The following is a 24,564-nucleotide window of genomic DNA, read 5'->3' on the forward strand; positions in this document are numbered from 1 at the left end:
AACATATTCATGCTTCGCAAATTCCTCCTTGATTTAGAAGATTCTGTTGCACAAACAACATGCTGATTTAGGTCTACACAAATACTGGTATTATCAAGCTGTATAACTAATTATGTTTGTGCTGACTCAGTACAAATATTTGCTAGCTAGCTAGCCAGCCAGCTAACTAGTGATTAGCATAGAGGCTCCACTTGCTAAGAATAGACATATTAGCTGTTTGCAGATGTAAGAAACACAAACTAATAGTGTAATTATAGAACCCTACTGGATTTATATTAAGAAGCAATGTGAAAACAGCATCATTGTTATCAACATTGTTCCATGTGCTACATTGACCATGATAAATACCGAAAATGTAGCGTCTGTAGCGCTACATTTTATAGCGTCCGAACGTTTTGACCTGCAAACTATGGAAAGGGGAGACTCTCACGATGGTGTTCTCTGTTTTTCTGTACAATCCCCACAAGTGTCAAGAGACATGTTTGAAGTCGGTACCGTCAGTGTGGCAACTTCTGTTTGATAGCTTCCGAACCGTTTGGGCTAAAAACCAATAGGAACTTCTGTGGAACGTGGAAAGGGGATATTATCACGAACACGATGGTGTTCCATGCTCTATGACCCCCCACAAGTGTCACGGGACTCGTATGAAGGTAACCGGCACCGGATAATTAAAGAAAATATGGAAGTATGAAGGTAGTTTTGTGCCTACCCCCAAAAAAGGGGTTACAGTAAATGTGCAATATATATATATATATAGAGTACCAGTCAAAAGTTGACACACCTACTCATTCCAGAATTTTTCTTTATTTTTACTATTTTCAACATTGTAGTATAATTAATAGTGAATACATAAAAACTATGAAATAACACATATGGAATCATGTAGAAACCAAAAAAAAGTGTTAAACAAATCAAAATATATTTTATATTTGAGATTCTTCAAATGACCACCCTTTGCCTTGATGACAGCTTTGCACACTCTTGGCATTCTCTCAACCAGCTTCATGAGGTAGTCACCTGGAATGCATTTCAATTAACAGATATAGTACATTTTTGTAATGTCTTTCCCACTTAATGCGTTTGATACAGAAGATAGCCCTATTTGGAAATATAACATTTCAAAAACTTTGAAAGTTTCTTAAAATGCAATCGCAAAAACCATCAAGCACTATGATGAAACTGGCTCTCATGAGGACCGCCACAGGAAAGGAAGACCCAAAGTTACCTATGCTGCAGAAGTTAAGTTCATTAGAGTTACCAGCCTCAGAAATTGCAGCCCAAATAAATGTTTCAGTGGTATGACTTAAAGATTGCTGTACACTAGCAGAACCCATCCAACTTGAAGGAGCAGAAGCAGTTTTGCCTTGAGGAAAGGGCAAAAATCCCAGCGGCTAGATGTGCCAAGCTTATAGAGACATACTCCAAGAGACTTGCAGCTGTAATTGCTGCAAAAGGTGGGTCTACAAAGTATTGAATTTGGGGGGGTGAATAGTTATGCACCCTCAAGTTCCGCTTTTTGTCTTATTTCTTGTTTGTTTAACAATAAAACATATTTTGCATCTTCAAAGTGGTAGGCATGTTGTTTAAATCAAATGATACAAAATCTATTTTAATTCTAGGTTGTGAGGCAACAAAATAGGAAAAATGCCAAGGGGGGTGAATACTTTCGCAAGCCACTGTACACCAGGAACTGTGCCAGGCCCGACACGTCTGTTGACTCATCCAGCTGTAATACAAAGAATTCACTGGCTTGTATACACAGCAGTAATTGTTTAAAAACATCTCCTGCCATGTCATTGATGCATTGTGAAACAGTGTTGTTTGATGAAGTCAATGTCTGTATAGTTTTTTTGCCTTTTCCCCCGGCATTGTTCCAGCCATAATTATGGCAGCAGGAAGCATTAAGTCCTCCACAATATTATGGGGCTTAATCAAATCAAAATAATTTAGAAAGCCCTTCTTACATCAGCTGATATCTCAAAGTGCTGTACAGAAACCCAGCCTAAAACCCCAAACAGCAAGCAATGCAGGTGTAGAAGCACGATGGCTAGTAAAAACTCCCTAGAAAGGCCAGAACCGAGGAAGAAAGCTAGAGAGGAACCAGGCAATGAGGGGTGGCCAGTCCTCTTCTGGCTGTGCCGGGTGGAGATTATAACAGAACATGGCCAAGATGTTCAAATGTTCATAGATGACCAGCAGGGTCAAATAATAAAAATCACAGTGATTGTCGAGGGTGCAACAGGTCAGAACCTCAGGAGTAAATGTCAGTTGGCTTTTCATAGCCGATCATTCAGAGTAACTCTACTGCTCCTGCTGTCTCTAGAGAGTTGAAAACAGCAGGTCTGGGACAGGTAGCACGTCCGGTGAATAGGTCAGGGTTCCAAAGCCGCAGGCAGAACAGTTGAAACTGGAGCAGCAGCACGGCTTAACTGTCCTAGCCACTGAGTAGCTCACTATATAAGACACTCCTAGCCCCTTCTTATTAATCTGTTGCTTTTATACATGTCTTACTACTCGAAAGTCGTCTTAATTCTCACTCAAAAACACCTGTGGCTTATTTTTCAAATTGGCATGTTTTGTTTCTCAATGTCTGCGCAAGAGTGAAGGTGTCATCGAGTTGTGAGATAGTACTTTTGCACATATATCACACTGTGGCTGAGGAAAGGCACTACTCCCAATATAAGTGAACCCCAAATCAATGTAGTTCTCATCATATTTGCACCTCTTCGATGGTCCATCGTCCCTGTCGGTTGTTCGGTGCTTTCCCGGGTAAGGGGGCAGTAGCTATTTGGCTGCATCAGATTCACAACTGTGAGTGTCCATGCTAGCTGGGCTAACAACAAATGTAGAATTACTGATGCTAGCATTGGATGTGCTCATGGAAGCAGAACAACTTGTGCCGTCGACAGGTGCAGGTCTAGTACTGCTGGTAGTAGCAGTACCACCAGTAGAGCTGGTATGTGTCTCTATGCACACCGGCCTTACATTTTTACTAAATGGACAGTTTTTGTATACGAATATATATATATATTTTTTTAATGTGAATCACATTTTTATCTGGCGTACCCCTGGCATTGCGTGTATTGCGTGTACCCCTGGTTTGGGAATGCCTGAGTTAGACAAATCAGGATTTCGCAGGGGTGGGCATCTTTCGACTTTTGGAAGGGGAGGGGTTAAGTTGGCCGATAGACTGCCCAGAGGATTTCAGGGGAGGCGGTGTGGTCTTCGCAACTTGCACTAGGCCAAAAATCTCAACAATCCCCCAGAACCAAATCCAGTAAATCACGTGACAATCTGGTTCTGGATTTCGTGATTAACAGGAGATCCCCTAGCAAGCATGACCCCATTGGCCCCATGTGGGTATTCAGTGGCCATGGGCTAGCTCACACCACCCCAACACAGGTGAGCCTACAACAGCCCAACACAGGCTAGCCCACACCAAGCCCACATCAACCCAACACGGGCTAGCCATTCACAAATTGTGGGCACGCTAGTTAAAGTGCCTCCTAAAGACACGATTGACATCCGGAAAAGAGGGTAAAATAAATAAAAATTATGTATGATTGTGATTTTTCTCCCCAACCCTTTTTCTTGCTCTTCATAATTTACTTACTTTATATTACTTCATAATATAGCCTAATATTCATAATATTCTAACTCAGGATATATGGCTGGCTGGCTAGTGGCTTGTGTGAATATTTTAGTATATGGTGGTTAGCTAGAGTCTAGAGTAGTGTTCAGTGCTTAATTTGTAAATCGGGAGGTGACGAAACAAAAAGTGAGCACAAGAAGGGAGTGGCCTGGGGAGCTTTGAGGTAATAAAGCATAGCATGCGTATCATTGCATTTGCATTATTTTATTTCACCTTTATTTAACCTGCTAGGCTAGTTGAGAGCAAGTTCTAATTTTCAACTGCGACATGGCCAAGATAAGGCATAGCAGTGTGAACAGACAACAGCACAGAGTTACACATGGAGTAAACAATAAACAAGTCAATAACACAGTAGAAAAAAAGAAAGAGTCTATATACATTGTGTGCAAAAGGCATGAGGAGGTAGGCGAATAATTACAATTTAGCAGATTAACACTGGAGTGATAAATGATCAGATGGTCATGTGCAGGTAGAGATACTGGTGTGCAAAAGAGATGGCATAGAGCAGTAGAGTAGAAGAGCTTACAGAAGTTGCATACATTGGGAAATGTTTCAGTAGCCTAGGGTCCGGGAAATATTTCTCTTTTAAAATGCTTTTCATGCAATTCTACATCATTTTACACCTATACTGTTTTAATACTGAACAAATGATCGAAATAACGAGCTACTTCAACACTGACAAACTGAGAATCTGAGATCAATAAAAACGACCTCATCTTGAATCCATCAATAGCCTAGGCTTAGGTGTGCGGAAACATATTGTACAAGTCCTAAAAAAGCTTTCCAGTTTCACTGACACCCAATGATGCGCGGCTCCGGCTGAAAAAAATAAGACTATAATCTGTCTGCTGCAGACTACCAAATAATAGTTTCAGCTTCCAACAGGCCTATTTTTTGAAGGACTTATACAGGATACTAACCTCAACATCAAAACCTTCTTCCAATTCAGATGGTCAGATGAAGCAGATGCTAAACTACAGGACTGTTTTGCTATCACAGACTGGAACAAGTTCCGGGGTTCTTCCGATGGCATTGAGGAGTACACCACATCAGTCACTGGCTTTATCAATATGTGCATTGAGAACATCGTCCCCACAATGACTACATACCCCAACCAGAAGCCATGGATTACAAGCAACATTCACACTGAGCAAAAGGGTAGAGCTGTGGAGTTCAATCTCTATTGGAAAGGAACACCTATGTGGGAATGCTATTCATTGACTACAGCTCAGCGTTCAACACCATAGTACCCTCAAAGCTCATCACTAAGCTAAGGATCCTGGGACTAAGCTCCTCCCTCTGCAACTGGATCCTGGACTTTCTGACAGGCTGCCCCCAAGTGGTGAGAGTAGGTAGCAACACATCTGCCACGCTGATCCTCAACACAGGGGCCCCTCAGTGGTGCGTGCTCAGTCCCCTCCTGTACTCCCTGTTCACCCACGACTGCATGGCCAGGCACGACTCCAACACCATCAATAAGTTTCCAGACGACACAACAGATCACCAATAACGCCAGATCACCAATAACGACGAGACAGCCTATAGGGAGGTGGTCAGAGACCTGGTCCGGGTGGTGCCAGAATAACAACCAATCCCTCAACGTAACCAAGACTAAGGAAATGATTGTGGACTACAGGAAAAATGAGGACCGAGCATGCACCCATTCTCATCGACGGGGCTGTAGTGGAGCAGGTTGAGAACTTCAAGTTCCTTGGTGTCCACATCACCAACAAAATAGAATGGTCCAAACACACCAAGACAGTCGTGAAGAGGGCACGACAAAGCCTATTCCCCCACAGCTGCAACATCAAGAGCATGATTGCATCACTGCCTGGTACGGCAATGGCTCGGACTCCGACTGCAAGGCACTACAGAGGGTAGTGCGAACGGCCCAGTACATCACTGGAGCTAAGCTGCCTGCCATCCAGGACCTCTACACCAGGCGGTGTCAGAGGAAGGCCCTAAAAATTGTCAAAGACCCCAGCCACCCCAGTCATAGACTGCTCTCTCTACTACGGCATGGCAAGCGGTACCGGAGTGCCAAGTCTAGGACAAAAGAGCTTCTCAACAGTTTTTACCCCCAAGCCATAAGACTCCTGAACAGGTAATCAAATGGCTACCCAGACTATTTGCATTTTGTGCCCCCCCAACCCTTCTTTTACGCTGCTGCTACTCTCTGTTTATCATATAGGCATAAGCACTTTAACTTTACATTCATGTACATACTACCTCAATTGGGCTATCTGCATTGTGGCCTTAATAAATAAGGCTACCAAACTACTAGGAAAGAATCTGATAGAAACTAGCACTGAAGTGTGAAGTGAAAGGTGTGAAAAATCTTGAGTCTAACAATGGCAAGAGTTTCACAGCCCCTCCCAACCCAAATGCAGAGGCTTTTGAAGCCCCCCTCCATCTGTGCAGAGAAGATATCCTCCTCAGAATCCCCAAAATACAACAGCCATAGGACAACTTTGTTTGGACGTCGTAAAGTACCATTTTCAGACACTGAAAAGTTATAGCTAGCTAACAACCTTTTCCATGTGGAAAAGACAGACAAAGACTTGCTATCTATATTAGTTGGCTAGCTGGGATTTTCTACAAGGAATCTGCCTCCTGAAAAAAAGATTATCTCAAGTGGGTGTGACAGCTACTCCAGTTGCCTGCTGCACTGCTGCTTGGATCCCACCTGGCAATCTGTTAATTGACTGCCCTGGCCTGTCTCCCCCTGTCTGGTATAGGTACCCTCGCCACACTCCCCTTTCTGTCCCGAGCTTTCGCTCGGCTCCAGCACACATGCACTGTTGAGGCGAGTGACTCTGAACTTAGAATGGCTAGCCCCAAGTTGTTATATGGCTTGTTTACCCAACCGTAGGACAGTCTATGTTTGTTCATACACTCCAGACTCTGACTGTCTATTGGATACACAAACTCTTGGCCTCCCATCCTATTCTAACCACCTCTCGCCAGGTTTGTATTCATGTTACCTGATGAAATTGCTGTGCAATATGATCTTGTTGCCATCTAATGCACATGCAAATTTTATAAATCAACACTGCAGAGCTCTCCCTGTCCTCTGCCGTGCCCTGATTTTGTATTACTGCTGATTATATCTGGAAATGTACATGTACACCCTGGCCCATCTACTGTTGCTAGCCCCAATTCTGATTTATGCTCTGATACCTGCTTCACAGATCCCTGTTCTTGTAAAAGCCTGGATTGCTTAACATTAACACTAGAAGCTTATTACCTAAAATGCATCAATTGAAAGTGTGGGTTCACTGCTCCAATCCAGATATGTTGGTCATTGCTGAGACGAGGTTAAGAAAGAGTGTGAACACTGATGTTAACCTTTCTGGTTTTAACCTTTTTTGGCAAGACGGATCTTCCAAAGTTGGTGAAGTGGCAATCTTTACAAAGGAACACCTTCAGTGTTCAGTTGTCTCCACCAAGTCTGTCCCCAAACAATTTGATTTGCTGGTATTACACATTAAACTTTCACATAACTCTTTGTTGACTGTCAGCCACCCGAAATGCCCTATCTCTCCTGGTCCCTTACACTAAGTCTGAATTTGTCCTGCTAGGTGACCTAAACTGGGACATGCTTAAACCACCAGACCAATTCCTAAAGCAATAATGGGACTCCCTACATCTTTCTCAGATTATTACCAATCTCACAAAGTATGACTCCAAACACCCAGAAAAGGCAACTCCCCTTGATGTTATCCTTACATATATCCTTACATATAATCCTGATAGGTATCAGTCTGGTGTTTTTCTGTAAAGACCTAAGTGATCACTGTTTTACAACCTATGTTCATAATTGCTACTCAATGAAACAATCTGTCCTGACTTGTCCTAGATGTTTTCTAAAAAAAAAAAATGAGCAAGCCTTCCTTTATGATCTGGCCTCTGTAAATTGGTATAGAATCAGATGAATCCCCTCTGTCGAAGATGCTTGGATGCTGCGAAGATGCTTTTTTGATATTTTCAGTGGTATCGTTAACAAATACGTGTCCATAAAGAATTGAGAATTAAAAACAAGTTCAGTCGCTGGTTCGACCGTGATCTGGCAGAGTTACAACACCTCAAGAATTCCATTTGGCAAATCACTCGACACACGCATACTCAGGCTGATTGGCTCTCGTTCAGGCAAATTAGAAATAAGTGCACTCAAGCTATCCAGAAGGCCAAAGTTAGTTACTTTAAGGAGCAGTACTCTCCTTATGGGTCTAATCCCAAGAAGTTCTGGAAAACAGTTAAAGAACTGGAGAATAAACCCTCCTCACAGCAGCTCATGTCCCTTAACGTTGATGATGTGGTTGTTACTGACAAGGAGCATATGGCTGAGCTCTTTAATTACCACTTTATTAAGTCAGGATTCCTATTTGACTCTGTCATGCCTCCTTGCCCATCCAACATTTTCTCATGTCCCACCCCTTTTAATGGGACTATCCCCGATGCTCCTCCTTCTTTTGCCCCTCCCCCGCTACAAAGTATCTCCCTGCAGACAGTCACTGAGTCCGAGGTGCTAAAGGAGCTCCTTAAACTTGACCCCAAACAAAACATCTGGTTCAGATGGTTTAGACCCTTTCTTCTTTAAGGTTGCTGCCCCCATCATCGCCAAACCTATCTCTGAGTTTCCCCATTACTTGGAAGGCAGCCACAGTGTATCCTTTACCTAAAGGGGGAGATAAAGCTGATCCTACTGTTGTAGGCCAATTTCTATTTTGCCCTGTTTATCAAAAGTGTTGTAAAAATGTGTCAATAATCAACTGACTGACTTTATTGATGTCTATAGTATTCTCTCGGGTATGCAATCTGGTTTCCGCTTAGGTTATGGATGTGTCACTGCAACCTTAATGGTCCTAAATGATGTCATTCTATGTTGTGCTGCTATTTTTATTGACTTGGCCAAAGCTTTTGATAGGGTAGACCATTCCATTCTTGTGGGCCGGCTAAGGAGTATTAGTGTCTCAGAAGGGTCTGTGGACTGATTTGCTTACTACCTCTCTCAAAGAGTGCAGTGTATAAAGTCAGAACATCTGCTGTCTCAGCCACTGCCTGTCACCAAGGGAGTACCCTAAGGCTCGATCCTAGGCCCCACGCTCTTCTCAATTTACATCAACAACATAGCTCAAGCAGTAGGAATCTCCCTAATCCATTGCATACTACATGCACGTTGTACATTCAGATCCACAGAACCAAACACTCAGCTTGTGAACAGGCAAGGCAGGCAACTGCTTGTGGCCCCAGGCCGTTAGGGGGCTCCTTGTGGGGTGAAAAACTTTACTCGTCCACTCGTTAGCAAAAATACAACAAATCTCTCGCTGTTGCCTTCTAACAACAATTTGAGACAAATTCAGAAAATCATAAAGAAATAACGAAAGCAGTGGGAGTATTCATAGGCAAAGATTTGCAGCCCTATCCTATTCGGTGGTTACTGACTCGGGATTTCGTCACCTGATAAAAAAAAAATGTTTTACCGCGTTGCAATGTCCCCTCCTACACACATTTCAGCAGCAATGTAATTCCCAAACTCTATGAAACTTCACAGAGAGAAATTGAAAACAAATTGAAAGACACCCTATCTAACTCTCTCCACTGATAGTTGGACCGCCAGAGCAACTCAAAGCTACCTCACTGTGACGGTTAACTACGTACTGGATTGGGAGATGAAGAGCTACGTGCAAACTCGTATGAGAGTCATACAAGCACACACTCAGCCCTAGAATGAATGAATGATGTGACTGAGTGGAAGCTAGAGAGAACAAATATCACAATCCTAGCCACTACAGACTACATTGTGAATGCCATCCATGAAGCTGATGGGTTTGGGCCCCACATTGGACGTTTTACACACATCCTGAACCTCGCAGCCAAGAGGGCAGTCTCTCTCAAGGCAGTGTCCCGCCTCCTGGGGAAGGTCAGAAAAACTGGTGAGTTTTTTTCAGAAAGCAGAAGTGCTCACCAAGTTGACAGGCAAGCAAGAGATGCTAGATATACCAAAGCACAAATTAATCCATGATATCACAACCCGTTGGAACACCATACATGACATGCTGGAACGTCATGTGGATCAGCAACCGGCCATCTACTCTGCAGTAAGGGACAAGGCTGTGAAGAATTCAGTTAAAGACATAGCCATGCTGACTGACAGTGAACTGAAGCTGGCAGAAGAACTCATTCAGCTACCCAGCCCCCTGAAAATAATGACAACTCTCATGAGCAGTGAAACAAGTCCCACCTCATCAATGATTCTCCCTCTAAAGACAATGATTCTCAAATCCATGGCACCAGGTCCTGAGGACAGTGCAACCATCAGGGAGGCCAAGGCAGCCATCATTCAGGACTTGGAGAGAAGATACACAGACAGGGATCTTCTAGACTACCTTCACAGAGCTACAGCTCTTGATCCTAGGTTTAAATCCCTACCAGCCTGCTGTGACAGAGTCTACAATGATCTCATCAAATAAATTGTGGAGCATGAACATCAGGTATTACCTATTTTTTACATTATTTTTCATGATATTGTTTTTATCATGTGCGTTAAAATGTGATGTGCCTCAGTGTCCCGGGAACAAGTGCAAGTGAGAGTTTTCAAGTGAGAGTTGCAAGTGAGAGTTTTCTCCACTGCAGAGGACAATGTCAGTGCAAGCCGTTCTCGTCTGACTTCAGAGAAAGTTGACGTGTTTATATTTTTAAAGAAGAACCTCAACATAAAGGAATAGATATCTCATATAGGGTACCAACTTGATGTTGCAATTCAAGTTATTTTTACATTTCATATTGCCTATACAAGTGTGTACCATGTTTATTTAAACTAGAGAAGGCAAAGCACCTACAGGTTGTCAAAGCTAAGAAGCACTTTTAATTTTAATGTTTTTTTCCCCTTGATTTCATACACTTTTCTGAATGGAAAGTTGTATTTGTCTCTTGGCAAAATAAAGAGTTCATTGTTGTGTTTTAATTTTCTTCTTAAATATAAAGATACCGAAACCGTACCGTTACCGTGACCCACAAACCGCGATACATACCGAACCATGGACCCACTGTACCGTTGCATCCCTAGTTGCTACCATGCTGTGTTTTCATGTGTTGCTGCCATGCTGTTCTCTTAGCTCTTTCTTTATGGAGTGTTATGTTGTCTCTCTTATCGTGATGTGTGTTTTGTCCTATATCTATTTTATATTATTCATTTTTTATCCCATCCCCACAGGAGGCCTTGTTTTAGCCTACTTTGCAATTGGCCTATTGGATGTTGATAGCACACAGATTACGGTCAGCAAGAGCCATTTGCACGCGATTGTATTAGAAATATTGTTTTGTCTGACAGATTAACAGTGCATTCCCCACTGTAGGCTATCCTTTGTTATTGGGCTACACAAAATCCACAGCTACGCAATGTTTTAAAAGAAGCTATTGATCCTCTGTGGCTAAATTATATATATTTTTAACCTTTATTTACCTAGGCAAGTCAGTTAAGAACAAATTCTTATTTTCAATGACGGCCTAGGAACAGTGAGTTAACTGCCTTGTTCAGGGGCAGAACGACAGATTTTTTACCTTGTCAGCTCGGGGTTCGATCTTGCAACCTTTCAGTTACTAGTCCAACACTCTTAACCACTAGGCTACCTGCCGCCCCTGCCGCCTCTACTCATGGTGTAGAATTATCCAATTTCTTTCTGAACTGACAGAAGTAATTCTATAAATTTAGCAAATGTATTTAAATTCACCAGGCTTTCCGCAGCTTTGATTCTATAAGGAAATAAATTAAATGCTGCTGCAAACCAAAACGAATATTGATGATGATATAAATCAAGTGTTAATCAAATGTTATGCTGCTGTGGCAGTAGTCTACTGTTGATTTTTAAACTGGGTAGCTCGCTACACACATGACCAGTGACCACATCTCAGGCCATGCATGTTTTCACACCCGGCCCACACAATCTCTGTACAGGGCGGACTGAGAAAAAGGCAACCCGGGCATACGTGAGCTCTGTACAGGGCTAACCACTGGACAGGGTAAGGGGTGGCGAACTTGACGACATCACAACATCTTGGGGGCAGTGGGTTTAGAACAATGACAAAAACAGTACACAACAACAAAAATTATAACACCACCCAAAAGAGCACTTGGTGAGTGGGAGGGCAAAGGGACATGTGCTCGGCACAGGTATAACCGTATCTGTGCACGTGCCTGGTGGGCCATACAAACATACAATACATATATTATTTAACCTTAATTTAACTAGGCAAGTCAGTTAAGAACAAATTCTTATTGAAAATGACCCCAGCCAAACCCTAACCCAGACGACGCTGGACCTATTGTGCACCGCCCTATGGGACTCCCAATCACAGCTGGTTGTGATACAGCCTGGAATCGAACCAGGGTTTGTAGAGATGCCTCTAGCACTGAGATGCAGTGCGTAAGACCGCTGCACCACTCGGGAACCCGATATGGTCATTACCATGAGCTAATCTTGGGGACCAATAAGGGCAGTCGATCTAAAGAGTAGATTTATTTTAGTTATGGCTTTTCTTGGAGCCACCGACCTTGGAGCCAATGTGGAGCCGATGAGCAAGGCGCATCGGCCCAATGTGGGAAGCCTACATGGGGCCAATATATTTGCCCGCTTTGGGCCCACCTCACGCCAATGTGGGCATGTTTGCTGGGCCATGTCAGATTTCCACTGGTTACACATACCATTGGAGCATCTGTAGGACTGCAGCAGGTCAGACAGCATGCCTTTCTGCACAGTGGCATTCCCACTCAGGTTTTCCCGATCCAGGATCAGGAGGAAGCACTGCAGCTCCTCCAGGAGTTGATCCAGCACTAGAATAGGACACACAGAGAACAAAAATTGTCAGTTTTGGACAGTGTTAGAAACTTAACTTATCTGTGAGTAAAGCCTAAAGAAGAAAAGGTGGGTGCTGCTACACATTGGCAGTGGGTAAGATGAGTTCCCCTCCCCATACAATGTAGAGTGCTCTGAACAACAATTACTATTACTGTCTTGTTTCAAGTTGTGGTTCATTACTTTCTGCTACATGCGAACATAAGCAAGCATGTAAAGTTAAACCGGTTCTCACACACAAAATGCACATCAGACAATTAAACATTTTCGATTTACTTGCATGTGACAGAAAGCAAAATTTTAGAAGGTCCCATCAGATCACATGACACACATTAGCCCTTTGCTAACCTCACAAGGTGGCAGTGATTACATCCTGGCACAACTTCTGCAACCAATTAAAATCGTAGATTTAGTTGGACGTGCTCCAACACTTGTTCGTGGAAGCGCCCTTAACATACCAACAGCACGTTCTGATCATCAAAGCAACTAGGCTATTACGTGTATTTGACTGACTGGTGAAATTGCTATCTGTGTAAAATGCCTGGTCCATGTAATTGTCGCAGATTGTGAAATGTATACATTTACATGTAGCCTATTGGGTTAGTGTGTTGAAAAGAGACTCCTTTAAAAATTGTGTCAATCTGTGGCGCACCTTGCGTGCTTCTGTGGCACGTCATTTAACTCTCAGCCATTTTTTCTGTTACTGCAAGTTATTGCTAGTTTGACCACCAGAGAGCATCTTTGAGAAGCATTTGATAGTATTCCGTATTGGCATTACCAGAGAATTTAAAACCTGTTTTGTAATAACATTGTATAGGGGATTGATTTTAAGAAATTAGCTAGCAAACATTAGGCTATAACTAGCAATGCAAATGGCTCTGAGATACGAATAATATTCCTACACAGATCATACACGTAACGTTAGCTAGCTAGCTAAAAGTACACTTTAACTTGAAATAAAAACGACTTTATGACAAAATTAGAAACATATAATATCTGAAAATGTAGCTAGCTAGACTATCTTACCCCAATACATGGATGGACGCTTCTCCCTATTTGTCACGGATGCCATGGTTACCCTTAGTTTGAAGATGTAATCCAGAAACAGGTGTTTTACACAACAGCATTCTGTGTGTTCTCTTTCTGACTTGCAATCAAACCCTGAATTTTCTCCATCTCCTTAGATATCATATTCTAATTCCACTGATTTCAAAACTCGGTCCTCCAGAAATTGGAGAACAACACTTATGCAGTTCTACAATGTGATAATTTTTTTAAAGCAGTGTTAGAAAGGATTACCTACACATACTGACCAGTTCATGTTACAGACAGAAGCGTACTCCATGGCAGACCAATCCGAACTCATCTCTCGGAAGGTTACTGTCTTTTTCGGTGGCGAAACCAACTAGGCTCATAATTTAACAACTTTATTTGTATTTATAGATGGCATACAATCATCTACATCCAAGATGGCGTAGCAGTAAGACGTGTTTGTTTTTGTCCCGTGTAAATATTCATTTTTTTTGTTTTCTTCAGTATACATTTTAATATATTTAAATCCCTTTTTTTCCATTTTCCAATTAAATATACCTTCCTGCAACCCGCCTCACCCAATGTGGTACGGATCTCCTATTTTGTTAGACCTTATAACTGGAACCTCCATCTGAAGCAAGCCATCAGAAGCAAGCCAGCTAATTAGCTACTAGCTATTTAGTCACTGTTAGCCACTGCTAGCACTTTACCTTTAGCTCAGACACCAGCCTCTTCAGCCTGGATAGCCCAGATAATACCTGCCAGTCTGCACAGCGCGATATCCGTTCTGAGCATATCGGACCACATTTTTTCCCAACTACATTACCGGATTCCTGCCGCAAGCTCTTGACCATCACACCAGATCATCGCAGCTACCTAGCTGCTACCGAGTGGCTATTGTGGCTAACGCCCTTGACTAGAAGCAAGCACCAGTTAGCCTCGAGCTAGGCCAATCTCCCGGGCTAGCAAACTAAGTACACCAACTACAATACCTCTCTTGCCAATTGGCCAGGACCCATTGTCGACACGGAGCCCCGCCGATCCATCACGACTGGTCTGCTGGAATTCGGGCTGATGTGCTCTCAACCAGCCTCTGCGTCGTGGATGTTGGTGAAGACCCATCTGCAAGCCCAGGCATGCTAGCTTTCTGAACTCCCACTCACCCAGCATAGTAACGACTACCGAACGGCTCCCTGTTTCATCTATTGCTGCTCATTGGACCCCATGATCACTCGGCCACACAGCTGATGCCTGCTGGACTGTTCATTAATACAATACTTCATTTTGTTTATCTGTCGGCCCCAGCCTCGAACTCAAGCCCTGTGTGTAGCTAAATGACCGTCTCTGCCCATTCATCGCCATTTACCTGTTGTTGTTGCCCTAGTTGTTTACCCGTTGTTGTCTTACCCATTGTTGTCTTAGCTCTCCCAATCAACACCTGTGATTGCTTTATGCCTCCCTCTAATGTCAATATGGCTTCTATATTGTAGTTTAGGGTAGCTCTCATTATTTATTTTACTGAGGAGCCCTAGTCCTGCTCAACATGCTCAACATGTCACAGGTAGCTCCATACCATACATTTCTCTGTACATTATGCCCTGAATCTATTCTACCACATCCAGAAATTTGCTCCTTTTATTCTCTGTTCCCTACGCACTAGATGACCAGTTCTTATAGCCTTTAGCCATATCCTCATCCTACTCCTCCTCTGTTCCTCTGGTGATGTAGAGTTTAACCCAGGCCCTGCTTGTCCTCGGGTGCTCTCATTTGCATGTCAAGATCAGAAGCCTCCTCCCTAAGTTTGCTTTATTCAATGCTTTAGCACACTCTGCCAAACCTGATGTCCTAACCATGTCTGAATCCTGGTTTAAGGCCACCAAAGAAATCTGAAATTTCCTTCCCCAAATACAACATTGTTTGTCAAGATAGAACTGCTAAAGGGGGCAGAGTTGCAATCTACTGTAAAGATAGCCTGCAGAGTTCTGTCATACTATCCAGGTCTATACCCAAACAGCTTGAGCTTCAACTGTTAAAAATCCATCTCTCCAGGAATAAGTCCATCACTGTTGCTGCTTCTTATAGACCCACCTCAGCTCCCAGCTGTGCCCTGGACCCATATGTGAATTGATTGCCCTCCCATCTACAGTTGAAGTCGGAAGTTTACATATGCTTAGGTAGGAGTTATTAAAACCTGTTGTTAAACCACTCGACAAATTTCTTGCTAACAAACTATAGTTTTGGCAAGTAGGTTAGGACATCTACTTTGTGCATGACACAAGACATTTTCCCAAAAATGGTTTACAGACAGATTATTTCACTTATAATTCACTGTATCACAATTTCAGTGGGTCAGAAGTTTACATACAGTAAACAGCTTGGAAAATTCCAGAAAATGATGTCTTGACTTCAGAAGCTTCTGATAGGCTAATTGACATAATTTGAGTCCATTGGAGGAATACCTGTGGGTGTATATCAAGGCCGACCTTCAAACTCAGTGCCTCTTTGCTTGACATCATGGGAAAATGAAAAGAAATCAGCCAAGACCTCAGAAAAAGAAAACTGTAGACCTCCACAAGTCTGCTTCATACTTGGGAGCAATTTCCAAACGGCTGAAGGTACCATGTTCATCTGTGCAAACAATCATACACAAGTATAAACACCATGGGACCAGCAGCCGTCATACCGCTCAGGAAGGAGACGAGTTCTGTCTCCTAGAGATTAATGTACTTTGGTGCGAAAAGTGTAAATCAATCCCAGAACAACAGCAAAGTACCTTGTGAAGATGCTGGAGGAAAAACAGGTACAAATGTATCTATATCCATAGTAAAACGAGTCCTATATCGACATATCCTGAAAGGCCGCTCAGCAAGGAAGAAGTCACTGCTCCAAAACCGCCATAAAAGAGCCAGACTACAGTTTTCAACTGCACATGGGGAAGAAGATTGTACTTTTTGGAGAAATGTCCTCTGGTCTGATAATCCAAAAATAAAATGGTTTGGCCATAATGACCATTGTCATGTTTGGAGGAAGAAGGGGGAGGCTTGCAAGCCAAAGAAGTCCATCCCAACTGTGAAGCACGGGGGTGGCAGCATCATGTTGTGGGGGTGCTTTGCTGCAGGAGGGACTGGTGCACTTCACAAAATAGATGGCAGCATGAGAAAAAAAAATGTGGATAGATTGAAGCAACATCTCAAGACATCATTCAGGAAGTTAAAGCTTGGTCGCAAATGTGTCTTCGAAATGGACATTGACCCCAAGCATACTTCCAAAGTTGAGGCAAAATGGCTTAAGGACAACAAAGTCAAGGTATTGGAGTGGCCATCACAAAGCCCTGTCCTCAAACCTATTGAAAATTTGTGGGCAGAACTGAAAAAGCGTGTGAGAGCAAGGAGGCCTATAAACCTGACTCAGTTACACCAGCTCTGTCAGGAGGAATGGTTCAAATTTCCCCCAACTTATTGTGGGAAACTTGTGGAAGGCTACCCGAAACGTTTGACCCAAGTGAAATAATTTCAAGGCAATGCTACCAAATACTAATTGAGTGCATGTAAACTACTGACCCACTGGTCGCCAAAATGGTCCGCAAATACGCCATGTAAATAGTTAGAAAGAATAAGATTAAGCTCCGGTAATATGGATAACTATTGAAAGATAGCTAATATCCATTTTTTTTTATTGTAATGGACACTGTGCAACCTTTGGTAGGTAGGCTGCTGGCAGGCTTCAGCTGCGGTACAAGTCAGCTCGTGCTGATGGTTCTCACACGGGAAGTGAAATGAAAGGCTACAATGACTTTTCTCATGATAATGCATGCTGCAAATGACAAGCTCCTTGAATTTTCCTTCGTAGGTGCCTTTTCGTTATCTGAATAGACACTTTTGGTTTCTAGCTAACATTACATCAATCAAAGCAGTGACGTAAAACTTTATGGGTCAAAACCATTCATCTAGGGGCGACAGGGGGAGTGGGTTTGCAAAATGCTATCATACCACGCAATTAAAATGTTGCGATATATATTTTTTATACAGACTAGTTAAAAAAATAAAGTGAAAATGTACCAATTATCCAATTGGCTCAGGCGGCCAAGTGAACACAATGCTGTTTGGCTCATATCAGTCGCAAAGAGGAATAACTTTGCAGCTGTTTCTGATTAATAAACAATGCCATGCTGGTGATTGGTAACATTCAAATAAACCCCTGCCCTGAAACAAAATGTAGGCTGAAAATAATTTGTACATCATATCATAGGGAAAGACACCGCATTCACACAGATTTGCACAATGGGCAGTTCGAAATTGTCACTACAAAACATACTTTGACTAAAACGATGACATATTGATGTAAATCTTTGTGCAACATCATGGGTAAACTCAGATCATCGGCTAGAAAAATATAATTTCTACTGGTGTGGGCGTTTAATACATCTCGCCCTACCATAGAAATATTTTTAGACAGCTGAAGAAAGCACACACATTTTCTTCAGGAAATGTATCTTTTCTAGTTTAGTCATATTTATCTTACCTTAGAAGTGTTTACTTTGCAGGTTGACTTGCATCTCGAGCTGCAATGTCCCATAAATTGAATGCCCAGATCAACTTCAGGTATCTACAAAACAAGTTTTCCAGCTACATAATCCAAAAGGAAGACTACAGCTAATATTTATTCCAAAAATTGCTGTTCGCAATTCACAAATTATTATTTTGATTCACATGATTCGATTCACCGCAATTGAACTGAATCCAAACTACTACAATGGCAAAGTGAATCGTTCATTTTGTCAAAAATAATTGTTTAAAAGAATAGATTCATATGAGTAAAACAATTATTTAAAAAAGAGGGGGGTGGAAATGTGAAGCAGGTCATCCATTAAACGTAAATCAACTTTGTTAAGCCTAAATTAGTAACACACAGGGTTCTAGAACATAAAACTCAACTAGTCACATCAAATGTGCTATGTGAGACACAAATATCATGGCGCAATTCCATTTTGTTGTTTTAGATCTTCCAGAAATGGGCTCTCTGATACTTTGAAGATATGACCCATTTTATAAATTGACTTTATAGGCTATTATCCAATCAAAGCCCTCCTTTAGGATTGCGCATTCAGCAAATCACCAGCAGAGGGAGTTCCCTTTGAATCCATTTTCACATTCACTGTGTTGGTGGTGCACATAAAAATGTATTATAACTTCAAAAGTAGCAGAGACCCAATTTGATGTACTTGTGGAGTTAACAATATGTCTAAAAGTTAACAAAATCAGAGGTCACTTTTGAGATATTTACATAATAAATCAGGTGTATTCTTCTTTCTAAACACTATTCATATTTTAGAACACATGGTTAAGGTTTCAGATGAAACCAAAACGGGCTTCCTTCCCTCAAAGTACCATTTTATGGATTTCATTTCAGGAAGATCCAAAACATCATAAATATATTTGGGGCACTCCGTCACGGAATTGCCCAAATGTTAAAAAGGAAGTGGACAGCAGAGCCCCAGAACGTAGAGCCATTGCATCTCAATGACCGATTCACAGTTCTATGCCACTGATGCAGTTCTTCCAACAAACGGATCTACACAGTGGTGAAAAATATGTCACCCCCACACTGTTGATTCAATTAAGCTGACTGTACCCGATGCCACCTCTTTAAAGCATCCTGTTATGCCTCTATCTCTCCCTCACTCCCTTCTTCCCTGCCTTATCTTACAAAAACAAAACTCCTCATGGCATAGGGCCTTAAGGCAGCCTCTGACCACAATCATGAGTGTGAAGGGACACGATGACATGAGTAATGTATCCGTCTTTCATTCAAGTCAAATAGATATGGTTATGTATGTGTAGTTTGTATGTTTGTGAGTTGAAGTAGGATACAGTCTCACAGCTTATACTACAGCACGCATGCAGGCACACATACGCAAATGTGAGTGAGCAAAAATGACAAAACATTTGAAGGCCTACACATCTGACCTACCCACATGGGAAAAAATACTACAGTTTACTATAGAATACCACAGTACTTGCTACAGAACTCTGTTGTAAACTGTAGAAGACTATACTACATACTGCAGTATTCCTTTATCATGTGTATTACTTACTATATAATTTTGCAGTATACTGTAGAATAATATAGTAAATACTACAGTATTATCTGGAAAAGAAACACTGTACAAAACACTACTGTGATGTCCGCAATAACACAAAAGTGTCTTAACTATAGTAATACTACTACAGTACTTCATTTGCATACACCCTGCCCATTCTCCAACCCCACTGGTTCTCAATCCTGGTCCTAGGAACCCAAAGAGCTGCACATTTTAGTTTTTGCTCTAGCACTACACACCTGATTCAAATCATCAAAGCCTCATGATGAGTTGATCATTTGAATCAGCTGTGTAGTGCAAGAGCAAAAATTCAAATGTGCACCCCTTTGGGTCCCCAGGACCAACATTGAGAACCACTGCCCTACCCCATATCCCCATTTTATCTACCCATAATTGAGAAACCTGCATGCCAAGAATAGACCATATATTATTTTCCCTACAGGTTATAGAAACGAGCTGAAGCTTTGAACTATACACTCAGAACCTACCTACCTACAGTTTATGGAAAACATGCTATTTTTGTCCACTAGGCTTCCACAAGGAGAAAGTCCCCACTTCAATGTCAAAGATAATCAAACAAAAACATTAGAACTATAAATATAACAATAAATACTACTATACCATGTTTTTTTAAACCATAGCAAACTGTAAATAATACAGTATACTACAATCATATCCGCAAAAACACTACAGTGAATATTACAGTAAAGTGAGCAAAATGTTACAGTGAATACTATAGTATTTTTACCATAGTATTCTATAGTATTTTTTTTAACATGAAATGACCATTATCTTGCTGTTTATTCTGTGCAATGTGTAACTGTGGTTTAGACCTCTCTAAACCACAGTTACACACTGCACAGCATACACAGCAAGACAAATAACAGTTTTACAAGCTTATGAAGCCTGGTGAGAGGGAGAAACCAGGGGCATCAGTTGGATATTTCAGGGTATGGCCTAGTTCAAAACCAAAAAATGTAATAGTAGGGTACAAAAAAGTAGACTGAAATCATTCCAATCCCGATTCAAATGCAGCGGCTGTTTAGCGTAACGGATGGCTTTAGGATCATGTGGAGCATCGCTTGGAGAGAAGCTGCCAGCCTGCGCATCTTTCTCTCAGAGAGAACAGACAGCGCGCTAAATCGGTATCGGTATCAGCATTGACAAATCATAATCGGTCGATTATTGGATCAGTACCACTGGAAAGTTTTTCTTGGAACAATCATTTCTTCCAGGCTAGATGGATGTTACAGTTAAAGTCAGAAGTTTACATACACTTAGGTTGGAGTCACTAAAACTCGTTTTTCAACCACTCCACAAATTTCTTCTACTTCTACTATGTGCATGACAAAGTCATTTTTTCAACAATTCTTTACAGACAGATTATTACACTTATAATTCACTGTATCACAATTCCAGTGGGTCAGAAGTTTACATACACTAACTGACTGTGATTTAAACCGCTTGGAAAATTCCAGAAAATGATGTCATGGCTTTAGCTTCTAATAGGCTAATTGACATAATTTGAGTCAATTGGAGGTGTACCTATGGATGTATTTCAAGGCCTACCTTCAAACTCAGTGCCTCTTTGCTTGACATCATGGGGAAATCAAAAGAAATCAGCCAAGACCCCAGAAAAATATTTGTGGTCCTCCACATTGCTTTATCTTGGCCAGATCGCAATTGTAAATGAGAACTTGTTCTCAACTTGCCAACTGGTTAAATAAAAGTGAAATAAATTAAATGGCTGGCTCATCCTTGGGAGAAACTTCCAAACGCTTAAAAGGTCCCACGTTCATCTGTATAAATAATAGTACGCAACTATAAACACCATGGGACCACGCAGCTGTCATACCGCTCAGGAAGGAGACGCGTTCTATCTCCTAGAGATGAACATACTTTTGTGCAAAAGTGCAAATCAATCCCAGAACAACAGCAAAGGACATTTGAAGATGCTGGAGGAAACAGGTACAAAATTACCTATATCCACAGTAAAACGAGTCCTATATCGACATAACCTGAAATGCCGCTCAGCAAGGAAGAAGCCACTGCTTCAAAACCGCCATAAAAAAGCCAGACTACGGTTTGCAACTGCACATGGGGACAAAGATCGTACTTCGTGGAGAAATGTCCTCTGATCTGATGAAATAAAAATAGAACTGTTGGCCATAATGGCCATCATTATGTTTGGAGGAAAAGGGGGAGGTTTGTAAGCCGAAGAAGACCATCCCAACCGTGAGGCACGGGGGTGGCAGCATCATGTTTTGGGGTGCTTTGCTGCAGGCGGGACTGGTGCACTTCACAAAATAGATGGCATCATGAGGTAGGAAAATTATGTGGATATATTGAAGCAACATCTAAAGACATCAGTCAGGAACTTAAAGCTTGGTCGCAAATGGGTGTGCCAAATGGACAATGACCCCAAGCATACTTCCAAAGTTGTGGCAAAATGGCTTAAGGACAACAAAGTCAAGGTATTGGAGTGGCCATCACAATGCCCTGACCTCAATCCCATGGAACATTAGTGGGCAGAACTGAAAAAGCGTGTGCGAGCAAGAAGGCCTACAGACCTGACTCAGTTACACCAGCTCTGTCAGGAGGAACGGGCCAAAATTCACCCAACTTATTGTGGGAAGCTTGTGGAAGGCTACCCGAAACATTTGACCCAAGTTAAACAATTTAAAGGCAATGCTACCAAATACTAATTGAGTGTATGTAAACTTCTGACCCACTGGGAATGTGATGAAATTAATCACTCTCTCTACTATTATTCTGACATTTCACATTCTTAAAATTGTATTTTATTTATTTAACCTTTATTTAACGAGATTAAAATCTCTTTTTCAAGAGCACCCTGGCCAAGATAGGCAGCACAAGTCATTACAAAAAGTACAGACAACATGAAAAACTACAAGTAATCTAGTAAAAAGCATTGAATTCACAAGAGTATAAAACAGCAAATTAAAAACATTGACAGGTCAGGGAATCAGCCTCAAAATTCTTCATAAGTGATTTAAAAACACCAATCGGGACAAGTTCTTCCAGTTTAAAAGTATTTTGTAAGGTGTTCCAAGACGATGGCGCAGAGTACTTAAAAGCCCTTTTACCAAATTCAGTTCGGACATTTGGAATAGTTAGCAGGATAAAGTCCAGCGAACAAAGAGAGTACCCACCACATTTCTGAACAATAAAAATGCACAAATAAAAAGGTAGTAAACACAAAATGGCTTTGTAAATAAAAGTATACCAGTAACTGAGCCTACAAGTGACTAGAGAAGGCCAGCCAACCCTGGTATACAAAGTGCAGTGGTGCATAAGGGTTTTGCAGTTTAAAAGAAATCTCAATGTGCCATGGTAAAGAGTGTCAATTGATCTCAACGCGGAAGCATTCATATATAAAATATATAAAATATCCCCATAGTCTAGTAAAGGCATACATGTAGCTGATACTACTATCCTCCTTCTGGCTTCAAAAGAAAAACATGCCTTATTCCTAAAATAAAATCCCAATTTCAGCTTCAATTCTTTTGTAAGTTGTTGAATATGCAATTTAAAAGAGGCCGTCATCAATTAAAATTCCAAGATATTTATATGAGGTTACAACCTCAATCTCCTTGCCCTGGCAGATAGTAATAGGTGAAAGCTTCAGAGGTCTATTTCTTGCATTAGAAAACACCATTAGTTTAGTTTTGTCAGTATTGAGGATAAGCTTCAATTGACACAAGGTATGTTGAACAGGTATGTTGAACAGTATAAAAAGCTGTTTGCTGTTTGCTGATTAGAGCCCCTATTTCTCCCTCTGTTTTCCGCTTCTGTCCTTGTCGGATCCTTGTATGATGTTCGCTGTTCTGTGTCCTTGTTACGCCCTGTCGTGTTTGACCTTCTTCAGATGCTGTGTGTGAGCAGGTGTCAGTGTCAGCTATGGCCAGTGCCTTCCCGAAACAACCTGCAGTCTGTGGTCGAGTCTCCACTCATTCCTCTCTACTGACGAGTGGATTTCAGTTTTCCTGTTTTGTTTTCACCTAGATATATCCAGGATTATCTCTTTTGTCTAAAACTGGAATAAAGACTCTGTTTTCGTTAAGTCGCTTTTGGGTCCTCATTCACCAGCATAACAATTAGCCCTGCATTGTCATGCAGATTGCTTCAACAGTTCTGAGTTCATTCTCATTTTAGTGTACATGGCCAATATCTTCGCAGCTCTCAATAATCTCAATCCAAAAATGCAGGGCGGTGGAGTCAACATCATCGAAGCGGAGGAAAACCTAAAGGCTTTTCAAAAAAAGCTACCGTTATGGAAACGACGAACAGAGAACAATAACTTCGCAAACTTTCCCCTGCTGGATGACTGTGTAAGTAAGATCGAAGATGTATCTGGAATCAGAGACATTTCTGTACCTGCGGAACTGAAGCAAGCAATTGCCACGCACTTAGATGAGCTTGCAAAGTCTCTCGACGGATACTTCCCTACAAGAGAGTCATATCCAGCATGGGTGAGACAGCCGTTCACGTTTAGTGTTGAGACAACAGATGTCAATGATGAATACCTTGATGAAATCATTGAAATTCAGCAGAGCCAGGTTCAACAGCAACTCTTCAGAACAACAACGCTTTCAACGTTTTGGTGTAAACAAATGGTAACGTACCCTGTTATTGCTAAGAAAGCTCTGGAGATTTTCATACCGTTTGTTACAACATATCTTTGCGAGCAATCCTTTTCGAGGATGCTGGACATAAAAACGAAGAAAAGGAACAGAGTTTGTTGCGAAAATTACATGAGTGGAACTTGCCAAGGTGAAGCCGCGCATTTCTGAACTGGTCTCTGAAAGGCAACAGCAGAAGTCACACCGATTTGCAGTAAATAGTCATTATTATGTTTTTGTGTGAAAGTCATGTTTTGATGATTTTGTTCTTTGAACACAGTG

General features: G+C 41.7%; 1 protein-coding gene across 4 annotated transcripts in view; it reads right to left on the reverse strand.

Moving 5' to 3' along the window:
- The window catches only part of afap1l2 (actin filament associated protein 1-like 2), a 149,146-nt gene that overhangs the window by 116,626 nt on the left and 7,956 nt on the right, over positions 1–24,564 (reverse strand). For all 4 annotated transcript variants that reach the window (XM_046369404.1, XM_046369403.1, XM_046369402.1 and 1 more), the window contains exon 2: positions 12,357–12,485. In XM_046369404.1, the coding sequence (XP_046225360.1) occupies positions 12,357–12,485 (129 nt within the window). The remainder of the gene's footprint in view (positions 1–12,356; positions 12,486–24,564) is intronic.

The sequence above is a fragment of the Oncorhynchus gorbuscha genome, linkage group LG11 (genome assembly GCF_021184085.1).
Source record: "Oncorhynchus gorbuscha isolate QuinsamMale2020 ecotype Even-year linkage group LG11, OgorEven_v1.0, whole genome shotgun sequence".
In the NCBI taxonomy this organism is placed as follows: Eukaryota; Metazoa; Chordata; class Actinopteri; order Salmoniformes; family Salmonidae; genus Oncorhynchus; species Oncorhynchus gorbuscha.